The 25,008-nt window shown below is 36.7% G+C and overlaps 1 protein-coding gene across 4 annotated transcripts in view; it reads left to right on the top strand.

The window, feature by feature from the left end:
- Positions 1–25,008, top strand: part of CHL1 (cell adhesion molecule L1 like) — a 94,776-nt gene that overhangs the window by 22,989 nt on the left and 46,779 nt on the right. For 3 of the 4 annotated variants that reach the window (XR_014232283.1, XM_082345350.1, XM_082345348.1), the window contains exons 4-9: positions 8,038–8,160; positions 9,208–9,378; positions 10,331–10,378; positions 12,193–12,313; positions 16,884–17,068; positions 23,638–23,769. Coding sequence is in view for 3 of the 4 variants with exons in the window: in XM_082345350.1 (XP_082201476.1) it covers positions 8,038–8,160; positions 9,208–9,378; positions 10,331–10,378; positions 12,193–12,313; positions 16,884–17,068; positions 23,638–23,769 (780 nt within the window). In the remaining variant the exon portion in view is untranslated. The remainder of the gene's footprint in view (positions 1–8,037; positions 8,161–9,207; positions 9,379–10,330; positions 10,379–12,192; positions 12,314–16,883; positions 17,069–23,637; positions 23,770–25,008) is intronic. The other variant, XM_082345349.1, reaches the window with a different exon arrangement.

Genomic DNA, 25,008 nt, shown 5'->3' with positions numbered 1-25,008 from the left:
AGGCTTAACTTTGCAAGGAAAAAAAATTTTTTAACTTAGAAAGTGCTTCGGACAATGTATTGATGACATCAGGGTAGAGAAAGATTTCTTAAACAAGACAAATTAAATCTCCATTAAGGATAATTTGACTACATTTGATTTTTAGATTCCCTTTCATCAAAAGACCCCAGGAAGAAAGGGAAAAGGTAAGCCACAACCCAGAAAAAAAATCATTGCCAATGACTATAACTAAAGATAATACTAATGTATTTATAAATAATTTTACCATCCTTTAAGAAAAAAACAAAAAATAAAGTGGTAAAAGACATGAACATGCACCTCAGACTGGTATGACGAATAAAAATATGCAAATGCTTTTAATATCATTAGTAATCAGAAATAGATCTACTGTAACTCAAATAATAAAAGCATTTGATCCCACAAAATTGGGAAATATAACAAAGTCTGAGAGTAACAATTTTAGGTGGGAATGTGCAGCTACCAAAACACGTATCCACCACTGATGAGAATAGTTTACTTCTTGGACTGTGGAGAATATTTGTCACTGCCTCCTTAATTAAAGATGTTCTCACCTATGACCCAGAAATTCCATTTGTTTGCTCATGTGCACATGCCCCTTAGCCACGTGCACCAGGAATAGCTGTGGTAGCATTTTTGTATTTTTAAAATATACTGGAAAAAACTTAAGTTCATTCATGATAGAATGAAACAGTTGTGGTATATTCATACAAAAATTACTACTCAGCAGTGAAAATTGATGAACATTAAGAATATGTTGAACAATAAAAATAAATCTTAGGAAAAAAGGGTGATTTTATTTATTTAAGGTCAGTATATGTAAAAATTAATAGCATATTGTTTAGGAGTATCATTTCATGTGGTAAAATTATAATGCAAAGCAAGAAAATGATGAAAACAAAATTTAGGATGGTAGTTACCTCTGATGGAATGGGGAAAGGGTAGGATCTGTACCAAACAGAAAGATAATGGTGATTTTATGTTTTTCTTATGATGGGTGGTAGGTAGAGTGTTGTATTTCTTTTTTTTTATTCTTTACATTTATTTTATAAATGGTCTTTTAATATATATAAAATTAATAAGTATGTAGCATACTGATTTGTCTTAATTAGATATCCTGGGTTATTAAGTGTGATATTATAGAATAATAATGGACAGAGCAGTGGCATACAGTGTTGAAAATTGGCCTCTGGAGTTTGGGTTTGAAATGATACTCAGTAGGAAATGTTCATGAATTCTGGGTCAGAAAACTGTGGTTGAGAATCATAAAATCATATAACTATAAAGCTATACTTACAGTCTATATTATATAACTATACTATAGTCTATAACATAGAACTGTAACTATATAATATATATCTAATTGACTGAAGTAAGATGGGAGAGAGGGAGAGAAAGGGAGATGTTAAAAATCTGTTGTAGAAGACAAGGCACGAGGGTGATCCCTAACCTGAATTCTAGTGGTTGCTATGGAGACACAAAGGAAAAAGGCAGTTGCTAGATCTATTGCAGAGAAAGAAATGGCACATTTTAGTATAAGATTCTACAATGAGGATTTAAAAAAATGTTTTCTCTCATTATCTAAGCAGACCAAGTGAAGACATGAACAATGTAAGGATAATTCTGGCCAGAATCTGCTAGTATTGTAGTTAAGAGATGAGAGTTGAAATCTGAGCTATGTAGTGGGTAATTGCTCCATCTTTTCTGCTGCTATAGAAAAGAGCAAAATAAATTAGGCTTCTTATGCATCATTTCCAGCCCCTCCTGAAATTACTTCATCATCTAACAGCTTTCTGTAATCATTTACATGTTGAATAGGACTGCCACCCCAATTCTTAGGAGTTTATAAATCAGAGACCATTTAAAGCTTCTTACAACCTTTATCAATTGATTCTTCTCTTAAGCTGTAAAGAATTGATTCTTCTTTTATATTAAACTTTGTAATTTGAGTTTTAGAGTTTGTATCTCTCATTTCTTAAACTTTTCTTTAGACCAACCTTAAAGGCTTGATCCACCTAAGTTTGAACACAAGTACAGTAGCTAAAAATCTGGTTGTTACTCCCTACAAACAGACCTTTATACACAATGTTTACTTTTCTGCTTTTAACAAAATTGCAGTTGAGTTTGCTGGAAAAAGAAGGAGTAAAACAAAAACAACCAACCAAACACAACGTGCTATTTTCAAACATGGGGGAAAAATCATTTAACTAAATGGATTTTCCAAGATATGGCATGGAGAGTTAGTGAATTATTCAACAGATCTTTATTAAGCTCCCTTCATGTGGCAGACAGTCTTCTAGTAATTTGAGATATAGCAATGAACAAAACAAAGACTGTACCAAGAACCTTAAATCCTGTGGGTGTGGTGAGTGGGTCTGCGGAGAAGGTGAGCTGTATTCTTGCCTTCATTATGACAGACGTCAGTGGAGTTAAAATGATGCTATAAAGAATTGTTTTGGCTGTTCAGTACCATGCATCCTTCAGGGCACAGATCAGCCTTCTCCATTTAGCATTCTTAGTCCATCTTAGCCTGTACTAATTTTCCTTACCTTGGATTCTTTAAATAATTTTTGAAGTATTATTTACACATTATACATTTTATGTGTTTAGGTACACAATCAGTGATTTTTTCTCATAAAAATTTTTAGTATAGCTATCATTAAAAGCCAGTATTAGAACATTTCCGTCATCCCCAAAAGATTCCTTGTGCCCATTTGTAGGTGCTCTCTCTCCCCACCCACAGCCCCAGGCAATCACCAGTCTGACTCTTGCCTCTATGAATGTTTTTTCTGAACGTTTCATGTAAATGGAATCATACAATATATGATCTTTTGCATCTAGCTTCTTCCACTTAGCCTGTTCTTCATGATTTGTTCATGTTGTAGGATAAATCAGTAGTGTGTTCATTTTTATGGCTGAATAATATTCCATGATACAGATATACCACATTTTGTTTATCCATTCACCAGCTGATATCCATTTGGATTGTTTCTAACTTTTGACTATTACAAGAAGAAACGTTAGCAATAATTAGTAATGTTAGGAATATCCACGTGTAAATTCTATGGAATTTTAAAAGCATTATTTACTGTTTGGGGGAGTGTTTTGACTGTCATATGATTAATCAGGATGCTTAAAAGTGAGAAAGATAGCATCCTGTCTTATTCTTCCTCCTCTACATTGTCTTGATGCTGCATGAATGCATATTATCGGTGATTGACTTATTAGTTCATAGACTAAAGAATGAAAGAATGAATAAAAGTAATAATGCAATATCTACACACTATTAAAGTAATGTAAGAAATGGCAGGCTTAGGGATGAAATCATCTGTATACTGTTTTAATGGAAACCAACTTGAATTTTTAATGTGCTGGGTTTCTACATTTGTACAGCTTCCTCAGATTCCTCAGGTCAATTTCCTTAAGACATATCTTGGCTATTTACTGCTCTGATTTGGGAGGGCTAGCAAAAGCAGGGGTCCAGTAGCATATGTTAACTTCTTCTACTAATATATGCAAACCAACCAAAGAAGATCAATTTGTTCAGTTGAGAGTGCAACTTAGAGTTTTAAAGGTTTAATTAAGGCCCAGGATTTTGCTGTCATCCGTCAGAGTATGTGAATGACTAGAATGAAATGGGCTGAATTGGTTGTCCTTCCTTAGTGTGAGTTCATAGAGTGAAAGGCAATGTTATTTCTCTGTACTTCTAAGTGGGTTAATGGAGTACACCACAGGAAATGGGAATCAATTAAATCTCTTTGCAGACAGAAACTGGAGTTAAGGGTGATACAGCATGTGAGCTCAGTAGCATGCATTCATGATAATGGTGCCAGACTGTAAGCAATTTCCCGAGCACATTCAAGGGAAATGAAAGGCACTCAAAAGCTCTCCAGGCCAGTCCTGTAAACAGTGAGAAATCAAAATAGATAAAGTTCTTTGGCATAGGAAGGGCAGCACAGAATAATTCATTAAACAAATCATAGGTTCTCCATGAAATACATAGTGTTTCTTCTCTCTGGCCCCCTCCCTATTTTCTCTAATAAAGTTAATTCCAAATAGTTGCATAAAATTGCAGAAGTTGTTATGATATAGGCTACACGAAAAATCAGAAAGAGCAGCAAAGGAAAGCTCTTTGTCCCGTTGCCCATCTCATCTCTATACAATGTGGCTGGGTGTACCATGCAAAGTGAAAACATTTGAATAAGAGCCAACATATATTGAGTGATTTTTAAGTGCCCGGCACTATGTTAATTGATTTATATGAAATTATTTATTTAAACTTTGACACAAATCAATGTATTAGGTGTCATGACAGTTTCCATTGTATGAGTGAGGAAACTGAAGCACATTAAGTAACAGGCCCGGGTCACATAGTAAGTGACGAAGCCAGGATTCAGCCCTAAGCAGCTGGCTTCAGAGCACGTGTATAACGCAGTGCTACACAGTGTTGCCTATGCTTTGATCATTCTGTTGACACATCTTCTAGATGAGTTAGAAAACGTTATACTTCTTTGTTGAACATACCTTGGCAGTAATTATCAGACTCACAGAGAGGTAGAGAATATAGGGAGATTTGATTTTATTCTTTGGGTGCCAGAGAAAGATAATCTGTAGTTTACGTAACTTGATGGTGGTTAAGTCACCAGTATCTTTTCATTGAAATGATTAGTTAGAAAGATTTGTATTTAATTAAATTGCTCTGATGCCATTTCATTACAGTTCTTTACTGTTAAGTGTGTTGGAATGGTGGGACTCTACAGCTTGCTCTTAAGAAATTTCTAACCTAGTGAGACTTTTGAGGAGCCCAGAGAGATGAGTTGAAAGGATTCTAGGACGCCAGAGAAAAGTAAAAGGGGGCACAGAAGGGTAAAGATATTGGTCTGAAGCTACATAGCCGTTAGTTTTAGTGTCTGGGCTAGAGCCTAGTTTATCCTGTAGGCTATCCTATAGATAAAAAATACCTTTTTCAGAAGTCTCTGTATTTCAAGTACAGAGATGTTATTTTTTTCAGTATATTAAGTTGAAAGAATTGAGATGATGAGTTTCAAAACCAATTGTCAGCATCTCAAGTTGTAGAGCCCCTAGAGATTTTGTATTTGCAGGTTTGCCGTGTGTTGATAGCTCCAATAAGTAGACTAGCATGTAGCTACTTTGTCTCTAGGAAAGGTTTTTCATGCTAGATGGGTTTTCAGGAAATTGTACCCTTGGAGTTGTTACTAGAAATCTGTCTGCTACACTGAGTAATAAATGTGGAAACTTGCTGGAGAACAGTAAAGAGATGAGTGCTGTGATTTGCTTGATTTTCTGATGCAGGTAGACTGATAGGGACAAAATGTTTATAGCTTCATCTAGACTTGATTATTATGGGATTTCCAAACATTTTTAAAGTCCTACTTAGGTAGATGCTGATGTAGAATTTGGTTCTGATCCCTTTGCAAAGAGACCATTCCATGGTCAAGTCCAGTCTTACTGAAACACAATTAAATGATTTTGTTTTTGGTGATGATGGAGCACTCATTTGAAATGTGTTGGTAAGCTAAAGCAGGGTAGTTGGCTCACGCAAAAGAAAAACAATTGTTTACAATTCATTTTTTAAAGTATTGCGTCTGTCCAGACTCAACAATGCTAATGTTTATACCAGAGAAACACAATTAGCAAAAGTCATTGGTTGGAGTTATTTTTAAATAGACTCATTTCTTTATTTGAATTAAGGTCAAATTCATGCCTGCTGTTAAGTTGGAGTAATTAAATTTCACATTTATCTGTGGATGTTAACATGTTCCCTTTTTAGCTTTGCATCAGACTCGCTAAATAGTTTCAGAGTCAAAGAGTAAGACTTAAGAAAACCTGACAAATTTATGTCCTTTACAGTGTTTATTCTTAGACCTTAAATTATTAAATATATAAATATCCTTCCCTGTTTCCAGGTATTAATTTCATCTTTGGTTAAAGCTGTTCCAAAGATTTATGGTATGTGATAAAGGTTTTGTAGACTTCTAAATTTTATTTTATTTATTTTTTATTATTGATGCCTTGGAAGCCAGTTGAATAACGTAGTTACATTTTTCTAATTAGAAATTTATAATGTAGATTTAATTAATGCAAGGATAATAGTGCTTCACTGGTGATACTGTCTGTTTGAATTATTAAATTTTTACTGAAGAGGCAGCTCTCCAATTAGGGCTTTGTGCAACTTAATTAGCTACTTTACAATAGATACCACCCAGAAAACTGTATATTCATATTTGGCACTGTAAAGTTTGCTGGTTATAGAACAGGATTACATGTTCCTTCCATTTCCTAATCTATGTTTCCCTTCCTCTTCTGCTGCTTGTATCTGTATAGAAACAGATTCAATAACTACCATGCAACACAGCTAGCTTCAATACCAACAAACACCAGGCTTCAGTTATAGCAAGTTTCACTAAAAGGTGATTTGAATTTAGAACTTAGGGTACATACTAGTTTTGTAACTTTCTCTACTTTACTTGCATAAGGTATACTTTCTGCAAAATGACTTGCATAACATTTGTCAGTCAAAGCTAAGTTTTTACCAAATAGGGGGTATTGATATTTTACCTACAAGGTAAAGGTAGGGAATGTACTCAGCATTCTGTCCCATTTTTTGATGGAAATTTCATGCTACCTAGAGCAAAAGGATGATTCCAAGATAGTTACCATCTCAAATGTATTTCCAGACTCACCAGGAGAAATCTGTTACAATGAGTTGACCAAGAGGGAATCCACTGAGGACTGTCACATGGCTGATGCCTGCCTTTTGAACTGGCAAAGACAGTGTAATAACCACACTGCCCCCTGCAATGTTAAGCCTTGAAAGGTCCCTGAATTTAGACAAAAAGCAATTCACTGTAACCAGCTAGTGCATCGATAAGAAATGTCAGCAAATTCCCTCAATCACGAGGAGTTAGGTTAGGGGGTGAGGAGCAAGGGAACAAATATACAGGAACTGCACAAAGCTTCTCAAGAAGAAATTGTACAATAAATGAGTATATCTTTAGACTCCCAAGAATAATGATAATCTTTTGTGAACCATAATTTAAGAATGAGATACAAAGATGGAAAACCTGCTAATAAATTGCATCAGGTCAGGAAGGTTATAAATACCTTCTTAAGGTCCTTCTCGTCCATCAGAGTCTGAGTAATTCTATAATGCAAATTCCCATAACAAAGTTGAAAGGTACAAATAATGTTGAGGCAGAATATATTTTGAATATTCCTAAAACTATTTTATACATAACTTCATAAGAATATCAAACATTGGTGTCGGATTTCAACTTCTGCCCAGTTGTGACTTATAGTCCCAATGCACTGATTTTTAGGAAATTGATTCCAGCATGGGAAAGAAACAATATGCTGAAATACTGCAAACTCTCCTTTCCTACATCAATTCCATTTCACTTAATATTTTCATTTACTGGGAGTGATTTCAATGTGAATGACTCTCTTTGCAACATATAGGGATCATGTTTGGCTTTTCATTGCATTCGTACCGTTTTCCCCACATGGGCTTTGAATTGTTTATTTAGTTTGATTATGCTCTGAATGGAATATTTGCCAATTACATTCAAGGGCTTCACAATAAAGCAAAAGACAGAAAATAAGTATATCCCTAAAAATAAATCACAGTGTTTGGAGAAAAAAGATTCCTTATCTATCAAAACTTAATACGAGCGACTCCTATGACTCAGAGCTTACATCTCTGCACAGAGAAATATGCACAAGCATACTGTTGCCTTATTGATGTCACAGCAAAGATATTTGTTGTCTACAGTTACAAAATGCAGAAATATTTTTAAGGTTGTATAAGGATGCACCACATATTTTTAACAGTATTTTCCTCTTCAGGAGAGATACGAGAACCAAGATTTGGGGTGTTGAATTTATTAAAAATACTCTAATTTTTAAAAAGAAGAACGCTTTAAGATATTACTTGTAACGTTAAAACATTACTTGTAACATAAATTTTAAATAATGTCTTTAAATGATTTTTTATACCAGATGTTCCAAAATTCCCAAAAGAAAAAATTGACCCTCTTGAAGTGGAGGAGGGCGATCCAATTGTCCTCCCGTGCAACCCTCCCAAAGGCCTCCCACCTTTACACATTTATTGGATGAATATTGGTAAGTAATGTTCTATTCTATTCTAAGGGGACATTTTAATTTCATGCATCATGTAAAATAACATACTGGAATTAAAGATAAAAAATTAATATACGGTTGTCAATGTGAAATCAAGTAGATTTTAAAAACTATTTCTATCTGTTGTCTTCTCTAAGTTCTAAATATACATGAAAGCACTAGAAAACCACTAAATATGTTTCTTGATTTTGTCATATCTGGAAAGAGTAGAGGCTATTGATATGATAAAGTATGTCTATGAAGGAAATACTTTTTGTATTCCAAACAACTTACCTTTGGGATATTATCCATGTCAAAACTGAGGATGGCTTGTATCTATGTTGCTAGCTTTAAATTTCTCTTTTAATAATGTTGTACCCACGTCATACAGTGACGCACATAGAAATTAGTATTAACTTTTGTGTTTAATTTGTCAAAATCTTTTACCAATTCTTGAGTTGGAATTCCAGCTTCTTGTAAAGCCTACTTCTGGCATGTGCCTTAGCAGGGCTCTCTAAATGTTTTTCCATTGTGTCCCACAGAGAAAAATAATAATTGTACAGCATTTGAAAGAAAGCTAAAGAAGCTGCTCTTGGCTGCAACCAAAGTTCCAGATTCCATTCATCCTAGAACTTTCCAGGCTGCATCCATGGAAGAGAGATTAATATCTCAGACACACTTCTGTGGAAATTTGTTTTAAAGAAATATGATCCTAATAAAATAAGAGTAATCATTAGTCCATTATCTGAATTGGACCAGTTTTCAGATAAGCCAGTGCAGACCCATAAAGCACAGGTAGAGTCCTGGATGGTCAGGAGAGGTAGAATGCCCAGACTCGTAAGTGCACTCCCAAGGGTTTTGTTGTTGTTTTTTGTCTTTTACTTCTTACTCACTAATTGTTTTTATAGTAAGACCAGACTTGAGAGGAATAGGAAGAGCCGACATGAAAAATAAAATGAAATTAATATAGAGGAAAGGATAATGAAAAAAGGAGATGAGACATGATAAAGGACAGTTGCCCCTTTTAATGACAAGATATTTCTTTTCCAGAATTAGAACACATTGAACAAGATGAAAGAGTATACATGAGCCAAAAGGGAGATCTGTACTTCGCAAATGTGGAAGAAAAAGACAGTCGGAATGATTACTGTTGCTTTGCTGCATTTCCAAGATTAAGGACTATTGTGCAGAAAATGCCTATGAAACTAACAGTTAACAGTTGTAAGTCCAAATAATTTATCATGCCAGCATGATTGGGGAATACAAATGTGTCTATAATTTTATTCTGGTTGAAGCCAGTTAGAGCTGGGTTGATATTTTCCACCAGCGTTTAGTTCAACTCTAGAGATGTCGTCCCAAAGAAAGAGGCACCTGCAGCTGTACATCGACGGTAGCTCTGTCTCCTAAATCCAGAAAATCAAATCTCAATTCACGGTACAGATGTATTTCACTTGACGTCTGGAAGGTCTAGTCATTTCCCCTGGGCGAAATACACGAGGAAATTCCAGGGTTTTCTAAGCAAGTCTCAGGCTCTGGATCTCTGTGATTTTGGATAAACCAGCAGGCTGACAATGTGGGAGAAAAGAACAGAGTCAAAAATAAAAAGAAGCAGTATTACAATTTTTATCACATCAAGCTTTTTTGTCCTTCCCAAATTGGCAAACTTATTTGAATTGCTCCTCTATCCTACTTGATTCTGCAGATGCCAGTCTGGGTTCCTACATTTGAACACAGTCCTTATTAGTGGGAGAAGGAACCATAGATTCAAAGGGCGGAGATAATCTCCAGCAGTTCACTGACTGAGTAATGGGCTCTGGTAGAGTCAAAAGTTGGCATGACCATTCCATTGTCTAATTTGGTTCATAATTTTGTCATCATTGTGTGTAGATTCACTATGCCAGGGCTTCACTATAGCATCCTTTTGGCAACCTCAGTTCTCTTTAATGGAGCTATAATTTGTATCTTTTCCACCTGGATTTCATCTGTAGTAGTTCAAGGTTAAGCTCGTTATAAATATTTTTCAACTATTTCCCCAAAGGTGCTGTTCTAGTGAAGCATGGTTATATCTCATTTTGTAATTTTTCTAAGAGAAAACTATGGCTTTTCATTCTGTTTTGATATCCACATCTACCATTATGTTTGTGAGTTTTTTTCTTCCATTTTTTTATTTCAGTAAAGCATGCTAATGACTCGAGTTCATCCACAGAAATTGGTTCCAAGGGTAAGTTGATGACGTGCAGAATGTTGACATTTATTTTCACCTACGGAAGCTCATTGTCGTCTTAGAATTTGAATTTTTCCTTTAATACCTTCGTGAGTTTATTAAAATACTAATATTCTTAGTAAGGAAAACTCCTTAGCGTAGAGGGTTCTATTTTCTCCCGTCCCCATTAAATATATGTAAAAAGGAGTGATATTTATAAATGCATGACTATATAAATACACCTATGTACTTATACATGATATAATTAACATAAGTAAATACATAACACATATATAACACATTTTTAATGGAGTAATTATTATAGGTCTCCCAAAATGTCTCTCATGGTTGATCAGCAGTTTGGTTCAGAGCTGTTATACGAAGAAAAGGAAAAAGGACTGGTCGAGTGTAATAGACCTAGGGAAAGCGTTGGGTGTAAGAAAGTTAAATGGTTATTTTCCTTGCAAGACCTCTTGGAGTACTTAATACACAACTGCGCATTGTGACTCACTGAGAAAGAATACAGGTTGCAGCATTTTCCAAACTCATTTGTCTATGAAAAGGTTTTTATTTATTTTTTGTTTCCCGTAGAGCACTTACCACAGTAGTGTTCTATGGAAGATACCTGAGTAAACCTGAATTATATATAGTAGGCTGTTTTTCTGTAAAGGAAAGAATCATTTGCTTGAATGCGACAAATATTCCTTTTAAAATTGGCACCAGCATTGAACCCTCCATGCTAACTTAGATATCTAATACACTGGTAACATCGGCAGGGCTGGATGAGGGCTCCTCTTGGTGCACCCTCAGTTTGAAAATGGACTGACTAGGTATATATGGCCAACATCATTTCCTTTGAGGTCAAAAACACAAACATATATTGTCATATCTTTCCAGCACTCAGTAAAAATCATTGCACATACTACATGTTCAAAATTATTTTTCAAGAAATAAACACTTGGAAGGAAGCTATAGCAAGGTACACACTGCTGCCAGTAACTTTCATTCGTCTACTCTGATAACAGCACGTCACCTGCTTACTCTTTGCATATCGCGTCAAATTACTTTGACATTGGATGTGAAACATAATTTGTGTGAACACTTGGAAATGAAATCAAAGTTTGCATTGAAAATGGAAGTTTCCTCATTTTCCATTGTATTTTGAAAGTATTCTTAGGAAAATAAGAAATGGAACATTTCCTTACCCAGTTACTGAGAATGCTTCTGAATCTTTCCTACAACAGTGTTTGTCTTTGAGGGCCTGAGACTGCAAGTAGAGTCACCTAAAGAGCTTGATAAATTCATAGATGCCTGGTGTGCACCACAGGCTTCCTGAATCAGAATTTCTGGGTGCAGGGCCCAGGAAGCTTGTCAAATATTTAGGCACATTTAAATTCAAGAAAAATACACGTGGCCATCAAACATGAACAGGTATGATTAAAATGTAGAATATAAAACCATTGACTGTCAATTAACTTAAAGGCTTTCATCAAGAAACTAATTATTGTGAACAGTGTTTGAACTTCTGAATTTGAAGATGTGGGTTAAATCATAACCTTTATAAAACTTGATGCAACACTTACCTAATGCATCTGAAGGGCAACCCATGCTTCGTGGTACGAGTGGAATCTATTTAAATGGGAATATATTAAAATGTGTGAAATACATGTGAAGTAAATGTGTGAAAATAAATTAAAATGTGTGTGTAAATATACATACACACACATAGGTCCATATGGTTAAATATTTTTTAAGAAAGATTGAGTGCCAAAGGAGTTTACTTTTCTTAGTTTGAAAAAAAAAATCTGAGCCTTTTCTGTTCTGCTTTGTAGCGAATTCAATCAAGCAAAGGAAACCCAGACTACTGTTGCCTTCTCCCGAGAACGGCAGTGAGTCTTCGGTTACCATCCTCAAAGGGGACACCCTGCTGCTCGAGTGTTTTGCTGAAGGCCTGTGAGTAACTTGACCCCGTTCCTGATTTTTTCCATTCTGTTCTGTAAAGAATAAGGTAGCAGTGAAGGGTGTGCCTGCATCCATCTTTAAAAATGATTTCTTTAAAAAAAAAAAATCCTGTTACTACATTCCTGGAGAAAGTAATTTGCACTTCACTCTACAGATTTCAGCCTGTGACTGAGATTGATTTATAATTAGATCGCTCTGTCAGTTGGTGAAAGTGTGAACGGAGGTGTCAGTGACAGCATTCTCCTTGCCTCAGTCAGAAGTGGCATGCCATCCTTAGAGCACGAGGTTGTTAGGAGTCAGCCCATCACTATTAGTGCAAAGGTTTATGTCTCTCTGCTGTATTATGTGTCCTGCTCCTGCTTGTTAATGTTTCTTCAGGTTCCACGGAGCCCTATTTATCTATTATTTCACCCACCTGTCCTTTGCACACAAGCAGGTCCAGATCATGCAATTTAAGAGTTTCACATCAGAACTAATGAACCAAACTTTTTTCACGACTGAAGTACACTTTTCCAAATCCTCCAAGTAAAGGATAAGGAGTCTTCGCTTGGTCACCTCTTGAAATTGTGACTTTATTGAGTAACTACCGTAAGTCAGTGTAAACAAGGACGATCTTAGTTAATACTTGGTCATACAAGGTCACCTGTTTCCTATCCTCATCCTTCTATGCTTACCACCACATACCCATCCCTGCCATTGGGAATACCATGAGAAAATACATTCCACCTTCCTAGCACCCAAGTTTACATAATCAGTTTGTAAACTAAGGGCTTTGCATAGCTGGGCATCTGGTTCATGGACTAGAGTTTGAAATTCATACTCATTCATAATCCAGTGTATATTCTGAGTGGGTGGTTTTAAATTGGATTATGAAGAAAAGGAGCAGATTTGAATGGTTTTACAACCCCTACGCTTTGTAACTTTCTCTTTCCATCCAGCAGAAATATTCAGGTTGCTTATCTGTCTTAAATTGCCGAAGTGTATGATCATAAATTAATTAGACGTGCAGGGACATGGCCTCTGTTCGGGAATTTGGTCTCTGTATTATGTGAGGAGATGAAAGACTCAGGTTCAGTCTGAATCATGTTGGTAGCTGCCTACTCTTTTGTTCTTATTCATATGGGTTTATAGTGGTAGAAATTAAATTTTTGCAGGGTTCATCACTATTCTTGGTTGACTCTTTGGGCAGGGAGAATATGTCAGTAATCCTTTTTTCCTATTTCTCGCAAATGCTATAACTTACCTCTTGAGTGTGCCGGCGACTGCATGGATTGTCTTCAATATAATAAAAAGGCTCTCATGTGCTTTTTGGAAAATGCAATGTCATGAGGCAATATAGAAGAAGAAAGTGAACACCAATATGTGTTGTCTTTGGAGACTTGAGGATGCCTGATGCCTTGTCAGAAGAGGTTCACCTGAAGTGGTTTCTTCTTACTCATCGTGGTTTGGGTTGGGAATCCTGGCTGATCTGGTTGCCTTTCAGGTGAAGGTGATACATTGTAAAACTTTTAGAGTACCTGAAAAATTTTCTCCTTAGAAGTTTTAAACCGCCGTAGCAAATATAATATAATGAGGACATTGTCCTGTTTATTATGTGTCAGGTGCTATGTTTTGCCCTTTACCTACATTAGCTCATTTTTTTTTAACATCTTTATTGGAGTATACTTGCTTTACATTGTTGTGTTAGTTTCTGCTGTATAACAAAGTGAATCAGCTATACGTATACTTATATCCCCATATCCCCTCCCTCTTGCGTCTCCCTCCCACCCTCCCTATCCCACCCCTCTAGGCATTGACATATATACATTAGCTCATTTTATCCTCACTGTTTCTCATGACAGTTATTCCCATTTGCAGGTTAGGCAAATGTAGGCCAGAGAGTTGAATTCACCTCTCTATGCTTAGTATGAAGTGGAGGCTGGGATTCCATCCTATTTGTCTCCAGAACCCTAAACTCTCTCTAAGTTTAACTTCTTTGGCATATTTCAACCAAATGAACTGTTTTGTTCAGTGAAAGGCGTGGTGAACAAAGGATGGCATTACCCCTGAATCTAAAGAAGTGGGATATAGTAGATGTTTCAGAAGATGGCTATTAATGATGAAAATATTGTTGCCATTAAGTAAAATGGGAAGGCTTTCACAGGGAAAGGTTGAAGGGTTCAGATTCTACAGATTCTGTAAGGTAGAAACTGAGAATAGTTAAAATGACATTGTGAATTTCATTCAGAAAAGAAAAGAAAAGTGTTCCCTCCCCAGAAGTACAGACAGCGAGTCCCTCAGTGGAAAAGACCATATTCATGGGCCAGTGCACACTCAGTCACACCCTGTGAAAGCTTCAGAAGGATTAAAGGCAAATTTCCTCTGCTGACTGTTGGGCTCAAATTTTCTCTCTTTTCTCTCTGTTTTGTAAATTCACGAGTTTAAGCTAGGTACGATTCTTTTGCAAACAAAGGAAGTATAAGAATTAAAGTTGGCTGGGCAAAGACCTGAACAAAAGCTCGAGATGATGACATGGTGTATATTTATGTATAAAAATGGATTAAGCAATATATTTTCCTTCAAAAATTTATTGTTCTAGTGCTGTTAGTAAATGCTTATTAAATTAAAAAAAAGAAAGAAAGAAAAAAATTAGCAAGAATATCACTGGACCTTCTTGCAATGGTATAGATGTGTCCTTAGATGAATTATGTCTCATGGTCATATGATACTTACAGATAATCATTTTATCCCGTTCTTTCAAAGAATAGGTATTAGAGGATCAGACTGGTTTCCAAGGCCTAACCAAAAAATAAAGAAAGATTTTACAGCAAGTGAGATGCTTGTACTATTAAAGCATGGACTCACGAAAAACTCCTGATTTGGAGCAACTGAGGTCCCGAGCAGCCTGTAATTTGGCAAATTGCCGTTTTGACAGATGGAGTGCAAAGCAAGCAGTTAGGAGGCATGGGTTATGCATCCTGTTGGGTGGTGTGCTCAGGAAACCAACGGCTAATATACTCTCGCAACTACCTGTCTGAGCTTCATTACTGTTTCCTACAGAAGTGTGCCATGTACTGTAAGCCTGGTAAAATAAAAGGTAGTTGTTCCAGATCTGTAAGGCTGGTAAGTACTTGAGCCTTGAGGGAAGGGGAAGAGACTAGATGTGTGTAAAAGACCTTCATCTTTACCTCTAATATTTTTTGTATAATAACTGAATTAGTTTAACCACCGCCTAACAATACAATTTAAGATAATTGACACAAACAATATGAATTGTTCAATTATTAACTAGTAACCAAGTTGCCTACAAGCCTATATTCCAAGAATACACAGTTAGAAAGGAAAAAAAAAAAGAGTTGGAAAAGCACAAATAAAATAGAACACACTGATCAAAAGAACAAGTTTAGTCAGGCAGATTCAAGTTCTAATGTGTCATTTATTACCCCAGTGACTTTAAACAAATTAACTTCTTGAACTTTAGAATCCTCACTGGTAAAATGATGATAATAATGACCACATTTAGAACATACTCAATAACTTTCATGTATTAATGATAAAAAGAAATATAGTGGGAAGGAAAAAAAATCATCAATAAAAGCAACAGAAGTGTGTCTTCCACTCAGTCATATAGCCCAAGTGAAGAGGAGAAAAAAAAAAAAAAAAACCTATCAGTTAAAATCAGGCATCAGTGTTTTGCACATAATTTTTAAATCACAAAAGTCTAGAGGGTCCCACTTCTCCCAGTTGTCTGGTTTTCATGAGGTGGGATTTTTCTGTTTTAAACCCAGCTGGCTTGATTCCTCCTTCTTGTTTTCTACCCAAATAAGGTGTAAAAAGTTATTGTGTTGGTGTGTGACAAGTTATCAGTCTGGATTTTGTTTTGTTCTTTTCTCACTTGTTTGTTTTGATTGGGTGATCTAATCTTTCTAAGCAAGGGAGATTTGGTTCATTCCTCTATTGGTGTATTCCCCATCAGGGTGGAAAGCTACCTGGGTGGCCAGGTCTGTGCTGCAGAGCCCACCTTGCCCTATAATGAGCTATTCCTTGTTCCAGACAGCACGTTGAGCTCCCACATCTGAGTTTTATTGTCCAATATCAGCTTCATAAGGATTAAAGGGGGTACCACAGTTTCCCACTACTTGCTGCTGGGCCTTACTTTATCGTGTTTTTCAAACTCTTCTAGGGAAGAGGGCCGTTATTTCTGGCTCTTTCAAACCATCCACAAGGAGATAGCACACTTGAAAAATATCTTGTAATATTTCTACAGGTCCAGTAATCTATCATTCATCTAACCATATCTATTCAGCACTTACATGGAGTTAGCCCTCTCAGTAGAGGAAATGGAGGATTTCTGAGGAAGCAGCTTAGTGAAGGAGCTTGCAATGAAAGAGACTTGATCCAACCCTGATGTTCACCATGGATGGTGGTGGGCAGGTCTGTGCACTGGGAAGCCTGATGTTTTTCAGTGGAACTCTTGAGTGCAGACCTAAAAGCACCACAGTGAGGGATGTGTCCTGTGGATTTCTTTACTTTTTATTTTTCACTTAAAATAAATGTTTATCATTTATGTATTGTTTCACAGACCAACTCCACAGGTTGATTGGAGCAAAATGGGAGGTGATTTACCAAAGGAAAGAGAAACAAAAGAAAATTATGGCAAAACTTTGAAGATAGAGAATGTCTCCTACCGGGACAAAGGAAACTATCGCTGCACAGCCAGCAATTTCTTGGGATCAGCCATTCATGATTTTCATGTTATAGTAGAAGGTACGTTTCCCACGTTGATTTATTTTTCTTCTATTTAAAAAACAAAAAAGGAATCCATATGTAGTCGACCTCTAATGCATATATGTTAAAACAGGTAAGCTGTTTCAACTTTTAATTCTAGAGAGAGCAATGGAATATACTACACTTCAATTAATCAGGTTTGTCATTTACCCCACAAAACCACATAGAAGGGACAAATGACAAGAAAAGATCTCTGGTTAGGGACTGAACACAGATGACTTCCATTATGTATTTGAATAGTCACTAAACCTAATCTCCTATATCATCATATTATGAGAAGAAAAATTTATTTTAATATATGTGTGACACTGCATAATATGAAATCTTAAAAGAAGTAAGCCTTACCATGGGAGAACGTATGATGATGGGCCTGGAAGAGACCTTGGACTTTCCCAGTCCTTTCATTAACGTCCTGTGTCCTTGCCCAATTTACTTCACCTTTCTGAACCTCCATTTCTTCACCAATGAATTGAGGGAGTCAGACAAATTATTGTCTTAGTTCTTTCCTATTTTGGGAGTCCATATCTTGGGTTCAGATGATGTTTCATATGTTACTAATGGGGAAAGAAACATAGACAGTATGGTATAAGTGTTATTTCTCTGTCAAAAGGTCCAGAAGAACACGTTATATTCAAGTCATCTTTCTGTAAACAAGCCTTTTGAGCAATAGAAGTTGGGCTCTTGTTTGTTGTACTCATAGAAATAAGTAGGTGATGATGTCACCATTTAAAAAGAAGGTAAGCCACAATATGTAGATAGCAGGGTTCTGCCTGCTGGGCAGATGTAAAGGTTACCCAGTCATCCTGTGAATTTGATTGATGCAGACTATTTTCTGTGGTTCTGATCACATTGAGGTTTCTGTGTATGGTTTGGTTGACTGTATTGATCAAATTAATGGGATGATTACTGCATTTGTACTTATTTAGTGCCGTGTAGGCTTAACTATTGAAAGGAATGGTCTCCTTCAGGTTTCCATTTAGTGAACTGGTGCTCTAAGTCTTCCATTTTTATTCCAATAAAGTTCACCTCTTAAAGTTTCATTTTGCACAAGGAATGCCTAAGCAAAGGCCCACTGTTTTAATTAGTGGAACAAAAAAATACTCAGACCCAAATTATATTCACAAGTAAGTGTTAAGATAACTGTTTTAATCATGCTGCTGTTTGGAAGAGCAGTGTATTTCCAAGACCTCTCTCACAATGTGTGTGACTGGTTAAGTTAGGAAGAATGAAAAACCAAAACGGAGAATATCGTTTCCCTGAGTTCAACACAAGCAAAACCTGTATAGGAGAAAGCCTAGTATTATGGATAAATATCAACATTTGCCAACAGTGACATATTCCTCTGACATTAAATTATTCACTAAGAAATTCAGAGAGGAAGAGTTTGGCAGATTCATTTTTTTCTCTAATTTTAGTCATCGTTTGATGCCTGTACATAATATGACTATACCATTCAACAGGGGTGTGTTTCTGTAACCCCCTGACCCAGCCCCCTGCCCCCACCAGCTCCAGCACATACCCAGGAACCGGACAGGTCTCATTGTTAGCTGCTCCACTCCAAGTTGCTGACTATTAGAAATCCTTCCAGATGGCTGGAACATTGCTACGGTAGCTGAATATTTTAACAATCTGGCCATGGTTTTCTTGACTATAAGACTGAAGCTTTCAGAAGAACTGCAAAGGTTGCAAAAGGAAAAAAATCAAGGATGTAAAATTAATTACACAATTTAAAATGTTGACTGTAGGACTCCAAAGGAATATAGGTTTCCCGAACAAATTGTCCTCACTATTCATAAAACAGCTATTAGCACTATTGAGATGTAAATAATGTTTTTATGAGGAACATTTAATCCTTTATCCTTAATGAGAAACTACTAAATGTGCCCTCAGTTGTATGTTTCAGGAGTTTTTCTTCACACATGCGAGTGAAAAGCAAACTGAGCTCAAGAAGTCTTTTTTCTGTTAAGTGTGAAAGCAGTAAATATATCCTTCATTAATCATATGGACGGAGGAGTTCACTTTCATTCAATTTTCTCCTGCCTTCCTGCACCTTCTTCTTTCCCTTTCTTTGTCTCTTGCTTGGACACTCAAATTAAATAACAAGGATTAGCCATATAGGAAAAGAGCAATGTTACCGTGAACTTTGAAAATCTAGCCTATTCTGGAAACACTCATTGTGCTTAAGTAAAAGCATGTATTTTACTGTATTCTCTATATCTGTGATACTTTTTCTTTATTACTGAACACAAACTCCGTAATTTAGGCTACAACATTCTAAGTCGGAAAACAAACTGCACTTTCAAATCCTGTAATATGTATAAGCAACAACAGCCGGGATGTCTTGATGAGGCACATCTATCCTTTCTAGGAATCCATGGTCTAAGTATAATATTACACATTCAATGAAAAGAGATCTATTAAAATGGCATCTAAAAGTTTCTAAATCCAGAAATCAAAGTATGACCACAGTCGTATTTCCACTGATTATATAAAGCCACGTTACAAAAGTTTACAGCACAAACATTGGTATCATGTAAGGCTTTTGAAACTTAGTAAGTATAATAGGAAAGTATTTATACATAATTATATACCCATAATTTTGCTGCATTTTAAAAAGATGTCATGAACTCAAATGCAATTCAGTCACTGATCTATTTAAGAAAGCCTCATTTTCAAATAAATTTATTTCCAAAAAGTTGCAATGAAATTCAAGTTTGCTGAACCTAATAATTTTTGATTTGTTAGAATATAGATACTTTATAGAAATCTGTTATAAGAAAATAACCTGTGTTGTATGTTTCATAGGTACCAAATTTCCTGTTTTATTTTGTTTTCCTTCTAGTGAAAACCATCTCTAATTAGCTTGCTTATTACATTCTAAATGTTCAGACATTTGCATCTCAGTTTTGAGCAGTGTGAGAGAAATTTATCATCTTATTTTTTCATTTACAATTATGACTAAATGAGTAAAGTTTCAACATAAGTTGTTTTCATCAGTTACCATAGATCTTAGGATAATAGATACAAGACTGGGATTCCATGATGTTGTTTTCTCTCAGAGTTCTCCATTTTAATCATTCTTCTCTCTTGAGCCCTTTTTTCATCCTTTCAAATAGATCTTACCTGTCAGGAATAGAGTTGCATGTTCCAACCTCTGGAAAAATCTCTTCTCTGTCCCTGCATGCCCTTAGCCTCACTTCAGACACCAGACATTTCCTGTCCTGTAGCCAGTGTCCTCAGGCTCACCATGCGTCCTATTGTCAACAAAGTAGCAACGGGGTAAATATGTTCAGTCAAGATATGAAATTATGAGATTGTGAATGACCAGAAGTCAGTGATTCCCTCCTGTCCAAGGCCCCTTCCTTTTTCTCTATGCCTTTTTCACCGGAGTCTTTGGGGATCAGTCATTTCAGTTCAACTCAAAATTACCCCACATGCATCTGTTCTCATTGTGCCAGTGTCGGGGAGAAAGAAATTGTCCTCTTTCCTTCTATTTTTGCTGTGGCTCATCTAAGAATTAAATTGACATGAGACAGATTAACAGGAGAAAATCAAACAAAAGTGTAATAGTATGTATACATGGGAGAGAGCCAGAAAAACTGAGTGACTCACCCAAATGGCCAAAGCCTCATCTTAAATACCATCTTCAGCTAAAGACAAAAGAGGATGTTTGGCACTTCAGAGGGGGAGAGGACAGCATCTCCAAGGAAGGCTGGAGCTGCAAGAGCAAATGTTTGGTGTGCAGATGTTTGCTGGGCCAGACAGAGACAGTGGGACACAGAGAGGACTCTAATCTCTAGGCCCTGCAGAGCTGCCCCTACCACAACTAGCCCATGTTCTTGGCAGATATTTCTGTAGTAGCTCTCTTCCAGAAACAGGCCTTCTATCTAAACTATTTTAGGCGGTTAGGGGGGAGGTCAGAGTTTCTTCCTGAGTCTTTCGGGCCTTGATTGTTTTCAGCTCAAAATAATCTGCGTGCCAAAGAAATATTTTGGGGTGGCAGATTTTGTTCCCCTATACAAAGCAGTGGAGTCATCGGAAAGAGAACAATTCTGCCCTGGCTCTTCAGAGGTCACTAATCTAGTGATCTAGTCTAGGTGCTCTCACTACGGATCCCAATTGTGAGATTCTCAGTCTGGGCTGGAATTGAGAGCAGTGTCATGACAGGCCCAAGAAGAAGATGCTCTGAACAAGACAGTCTTGAAGTCCCTTTCACCTTGCACGGCCAATTCTACCTTTGCTCAGGAACAGCTTAATTCTTCAGGAGAAACAGGGATGAGAAGCATAAAAACAAATTTCCAAACTTTTATAAACAAAGCTTATGAGAAGGGGTTCAGGTACAGTTGAACCACGATTTCTAGTGAATACTCAAAACTTCTTGAGTCAGTTGATAGCTGTTGGGGAAGCGTGGATTTCGAAGCAGAGAGTGAAAGTTGGTAAAGCTATGTGGCCTTGGTTCCTATCTGTGATCCAAATTAGTGAAATAGTAATGAGTTAGAAATAACACCACGTTTACTCCAGAGTCTCGGTGCTGATCATCCAGTAGGTCTGCAGGTCCATGGAATGGCAAGAACAGAAAGTGGGGCTTCTTTTCCTGGTGACCCTGGGCAAGTTAGATGACTTCTCCAAAGCTCAGTTCTCCATCTGTAAGGTGAAATGGTTGGATAAGATGGTCATTTAAGCACCCTTTACCTAAGATCTAACAGTAGTAGATCTAAATACAGATACCGAAGGATTAATGAAATTTGTAGGATGAGAATAGAAACGGAGATCTTGATTTTGTTATTCATAAAGATTTAGAGAAAGGTCATAATTACATGGTATCCTTTATTATTTTTATTGAAATATAATTGACATATTACATCATTTGTTTCAGGTATACAACACAATGATTTGATATTTCTATGTATTGCAAAGTGATCAGCACCAAAAGTGTCGTTTTCATCCATCACCACATAGTTACAATTGTTTTCTTGTGATGAGAACTTTTAAGATCTAATCTCTTAGCAACTTTGAAATAAACAGTACAGTAGTATTTATCCATTATAGTCACCATGCTATATATTATTTCCCCATGATCTCCTGTATTTTTACATGTTCTGAAAGCAATAGTCTTAGTTTTCTACTGTGAATAAGAAAAATTTCATGTTTTCTCTCTAACTCAAATGTTTAATTTCACTGTGGTTGTATGAAAAGACCAAAAGAAAGTAACAGTCACATAAAAATTGCAGACAAACACACAAAAACTAAAACCCTTCACCTCGGAAGGTCATGTGCAGTTTATAATTTGGACTACTGCATTTTAAACTAAATGACTAAATATTTACAAATTGTAGATTATGAAGACACATATATAACTTGGAATTTAACAAGTCCACACCCTGTTGAATAATTACAAAGCCATGTCTCTTGCTCGGACTTAAACTTGCCAGGGATATTTGTATATTTTTGTTTTCCCTGGTGAATTTATAGACTTATTTTTTTTCCACATAATCCCTCTTTTCCTTAAAAAATTGTTTAAATGACATTTTTCATTTTATACATATATGTATCTTAAAGACTTTCCTTTCTGACTAAAAACGGAAATCCAGAAATGTCCTGGGGAAAATAAAAAAGCAACACTTGATGGGAATTACTACCTGCCGGTATTGTGCAATTTTCTCTGAAATCAAATTACCCAAAGCATCCACACTTTAATATGAATCTTTTCTTCACTCCTGACATAGTAATATACTTAAGGTGACAAAACATGACAGTAATGTTTGCACTAAAGAATGTCTCCTTCTATACTGAAGCACCACTTAGAATTATAAGATTGGAGCATTAGGGCATAGAAAGATGCAAGTATATGATTTAAATCTATCTTTTCCTCCATTGTTTTGAAGGCAGAAAGGTAAATATTGGTTTCAGGATTCCTTCTCCCACCCCCTTGCAAAAAAAAATTTCTAGGAAGTAATGTCTCCCAAATTCTTAAGATAGATAATTAGATATGGACAGATAAATGCTATAGAGTCATTAATTAAGAAATATTTAAAATAACGGCTGAACATTTTAATTTCATTAAAAATTTTTCAAAATATTTTTCTTGAATATCAGCCACTTTGGATGACTTGCACTCAATAAACTTCACATGTTTACCCCTCCTTCATTTTCTGTAATGAGATAGATACTTGTGTAGCTAAATAAAGTGACTGTAGGTAACTATTTTTAGTGTGTTGATTTTATTAGACATGCTAAGATTCCAGATTGTAACACACACACACACACACACACACACACACACACACACACACACACACACACACACACACACACACACACACACACACACACACACACACACACACAAGCACATAAACACACAAACCCTATTCCAGGCAAAAACAATGCCCGTCTTGCCTTAGAGAAGAACATTTATGAAAAACAGCTAGTGTGAAACACTTTGTTGTGTCTGCCATCTGCTGGTGCATACTAGAAATACAGCCCTTAACATTTTTGGACCTTCTGTGATTGAGAAAATGCTGATGAGCTCTTCAGTTTATTTCCAGAGCCCCCTCGCTGGACAAAGAAACCTCAGAGTGGCGTGTATAGCACTGGGAGCAGTGGTATCCTGTTGTGTGAGTCTGAAGGAGAACCTGAGCCCACAATCAAGTGGAGAGTCAATGGTTTCCCAATTGAGAGTAAGTGAAAACAACTGTGAGGCAATGCTGAAGGCAGTGGTTTGCTGGGACACAGTGTTTAGACACCCTCGTTATGGCTAAAGTGGAGTTGGTAAGTGGCTGGATTGACAAGACAGATCTAACCAGGAAATCCAAAATTGCATCTTTCAAAGCAATTTGATTTATGCTTAGATTTATGGAAAAGCCATAAGTAATATTTGTTGGGCTATTATGTTAATTATATAAAAATAAGGTTTAAAAAATAAGACAACTGAATGACATAGAGGATGCACCCAAGGAGGAAGGTTCCTCTCCCTGAGAAGAAACAGGTGCAGGGACCTAGTGGTTGAGAGCACAGGCTGCAGTTCAGGACTTCCCTTGGATCCAGGCAACAGGGGCTCCCCACTGTGCTCTGCTCTTTACAAGGACCTGCTATGGCATGCCTGTGTCCATGATGTGAGAAATCCGCAGGGCCAAAGACACATGCAAAGCCTGAACTTGGCTCACTGCAGGTTCTCGACCAAGCTTCAGTACCCAAGACCAGAAAAATCCCCTGTACAGTCAGCTCTGAGCCCTTCCCAGATGGGCTGGGCGTGGAAAAGAAGGGATGGACCAGGGCTGAAGGCCTAATCTCCCCACTCCACTGTGTTCCGGCATAGAGCTCCAAGAAGTCCCAAATCCTCAACTGGAACCTAGAGCCCTGGTCTTTTTTTTTTTTTTTTTAAGTTTTTTTTGATGTGGACCAATTTTAAAGTCTTTATTGGATTTGTTACAGTATTGCTTCTGTTTTCTGTTTTGGTTTTTCGGCCGCGAGGCATGTGGGATCTTAGCTCCCCGACCAGGGATGTACCTGCAGCCCCTGAACTGGAAGGCGAAATCTTAACCACTGGACCGCCAGGGAAGTCCCGTCCCTGGTCATTTTGAATGTCTTTGTTAAAGTAGGATAATAGAACAGATCTTATTGGTCAATTGATCAGCTTGATTTAGAACATTTACAATATGGAGACATATGTGTGTTGATTCTATTAGTTCCTTTGCCCTAGACCCACTCGTATCAGGGTAGGCATCCTGGTGACATATAGACCTGGAATCCCAGCTAGGCTGTGCACCGAAGCTTGGGGGGAGATTCACTAAACAGCTCAAGATCATACAGCTGGGAATCTCCTGAAGCTTAGGTTTTTAACTGCAAAATGGAACTAATGGTAGTTGGTTGTAATTGAAAGAGATCAATGGTGTCTACCAAGCAGGATATTACTTATC

The sequence above is a fragment of the Balaenoptera borealis genome (assembly GCF_965194805.1).
Source record: "Balaenoptera borealis genome assembly, chromosome: 12".
Classification (NCBI taxonomy): domain Eukaryota; kingdom Metazoa; phylum Chordata; class Mammalia; order Artiodactyla; family Balaenopteridae; genus Balaenoptera; species Balaenoptera borealis.
Note: the sequence above shows the minus strand (reverse complement) of the source record. Positions and strands in the feature narration are given on the sequence as shown.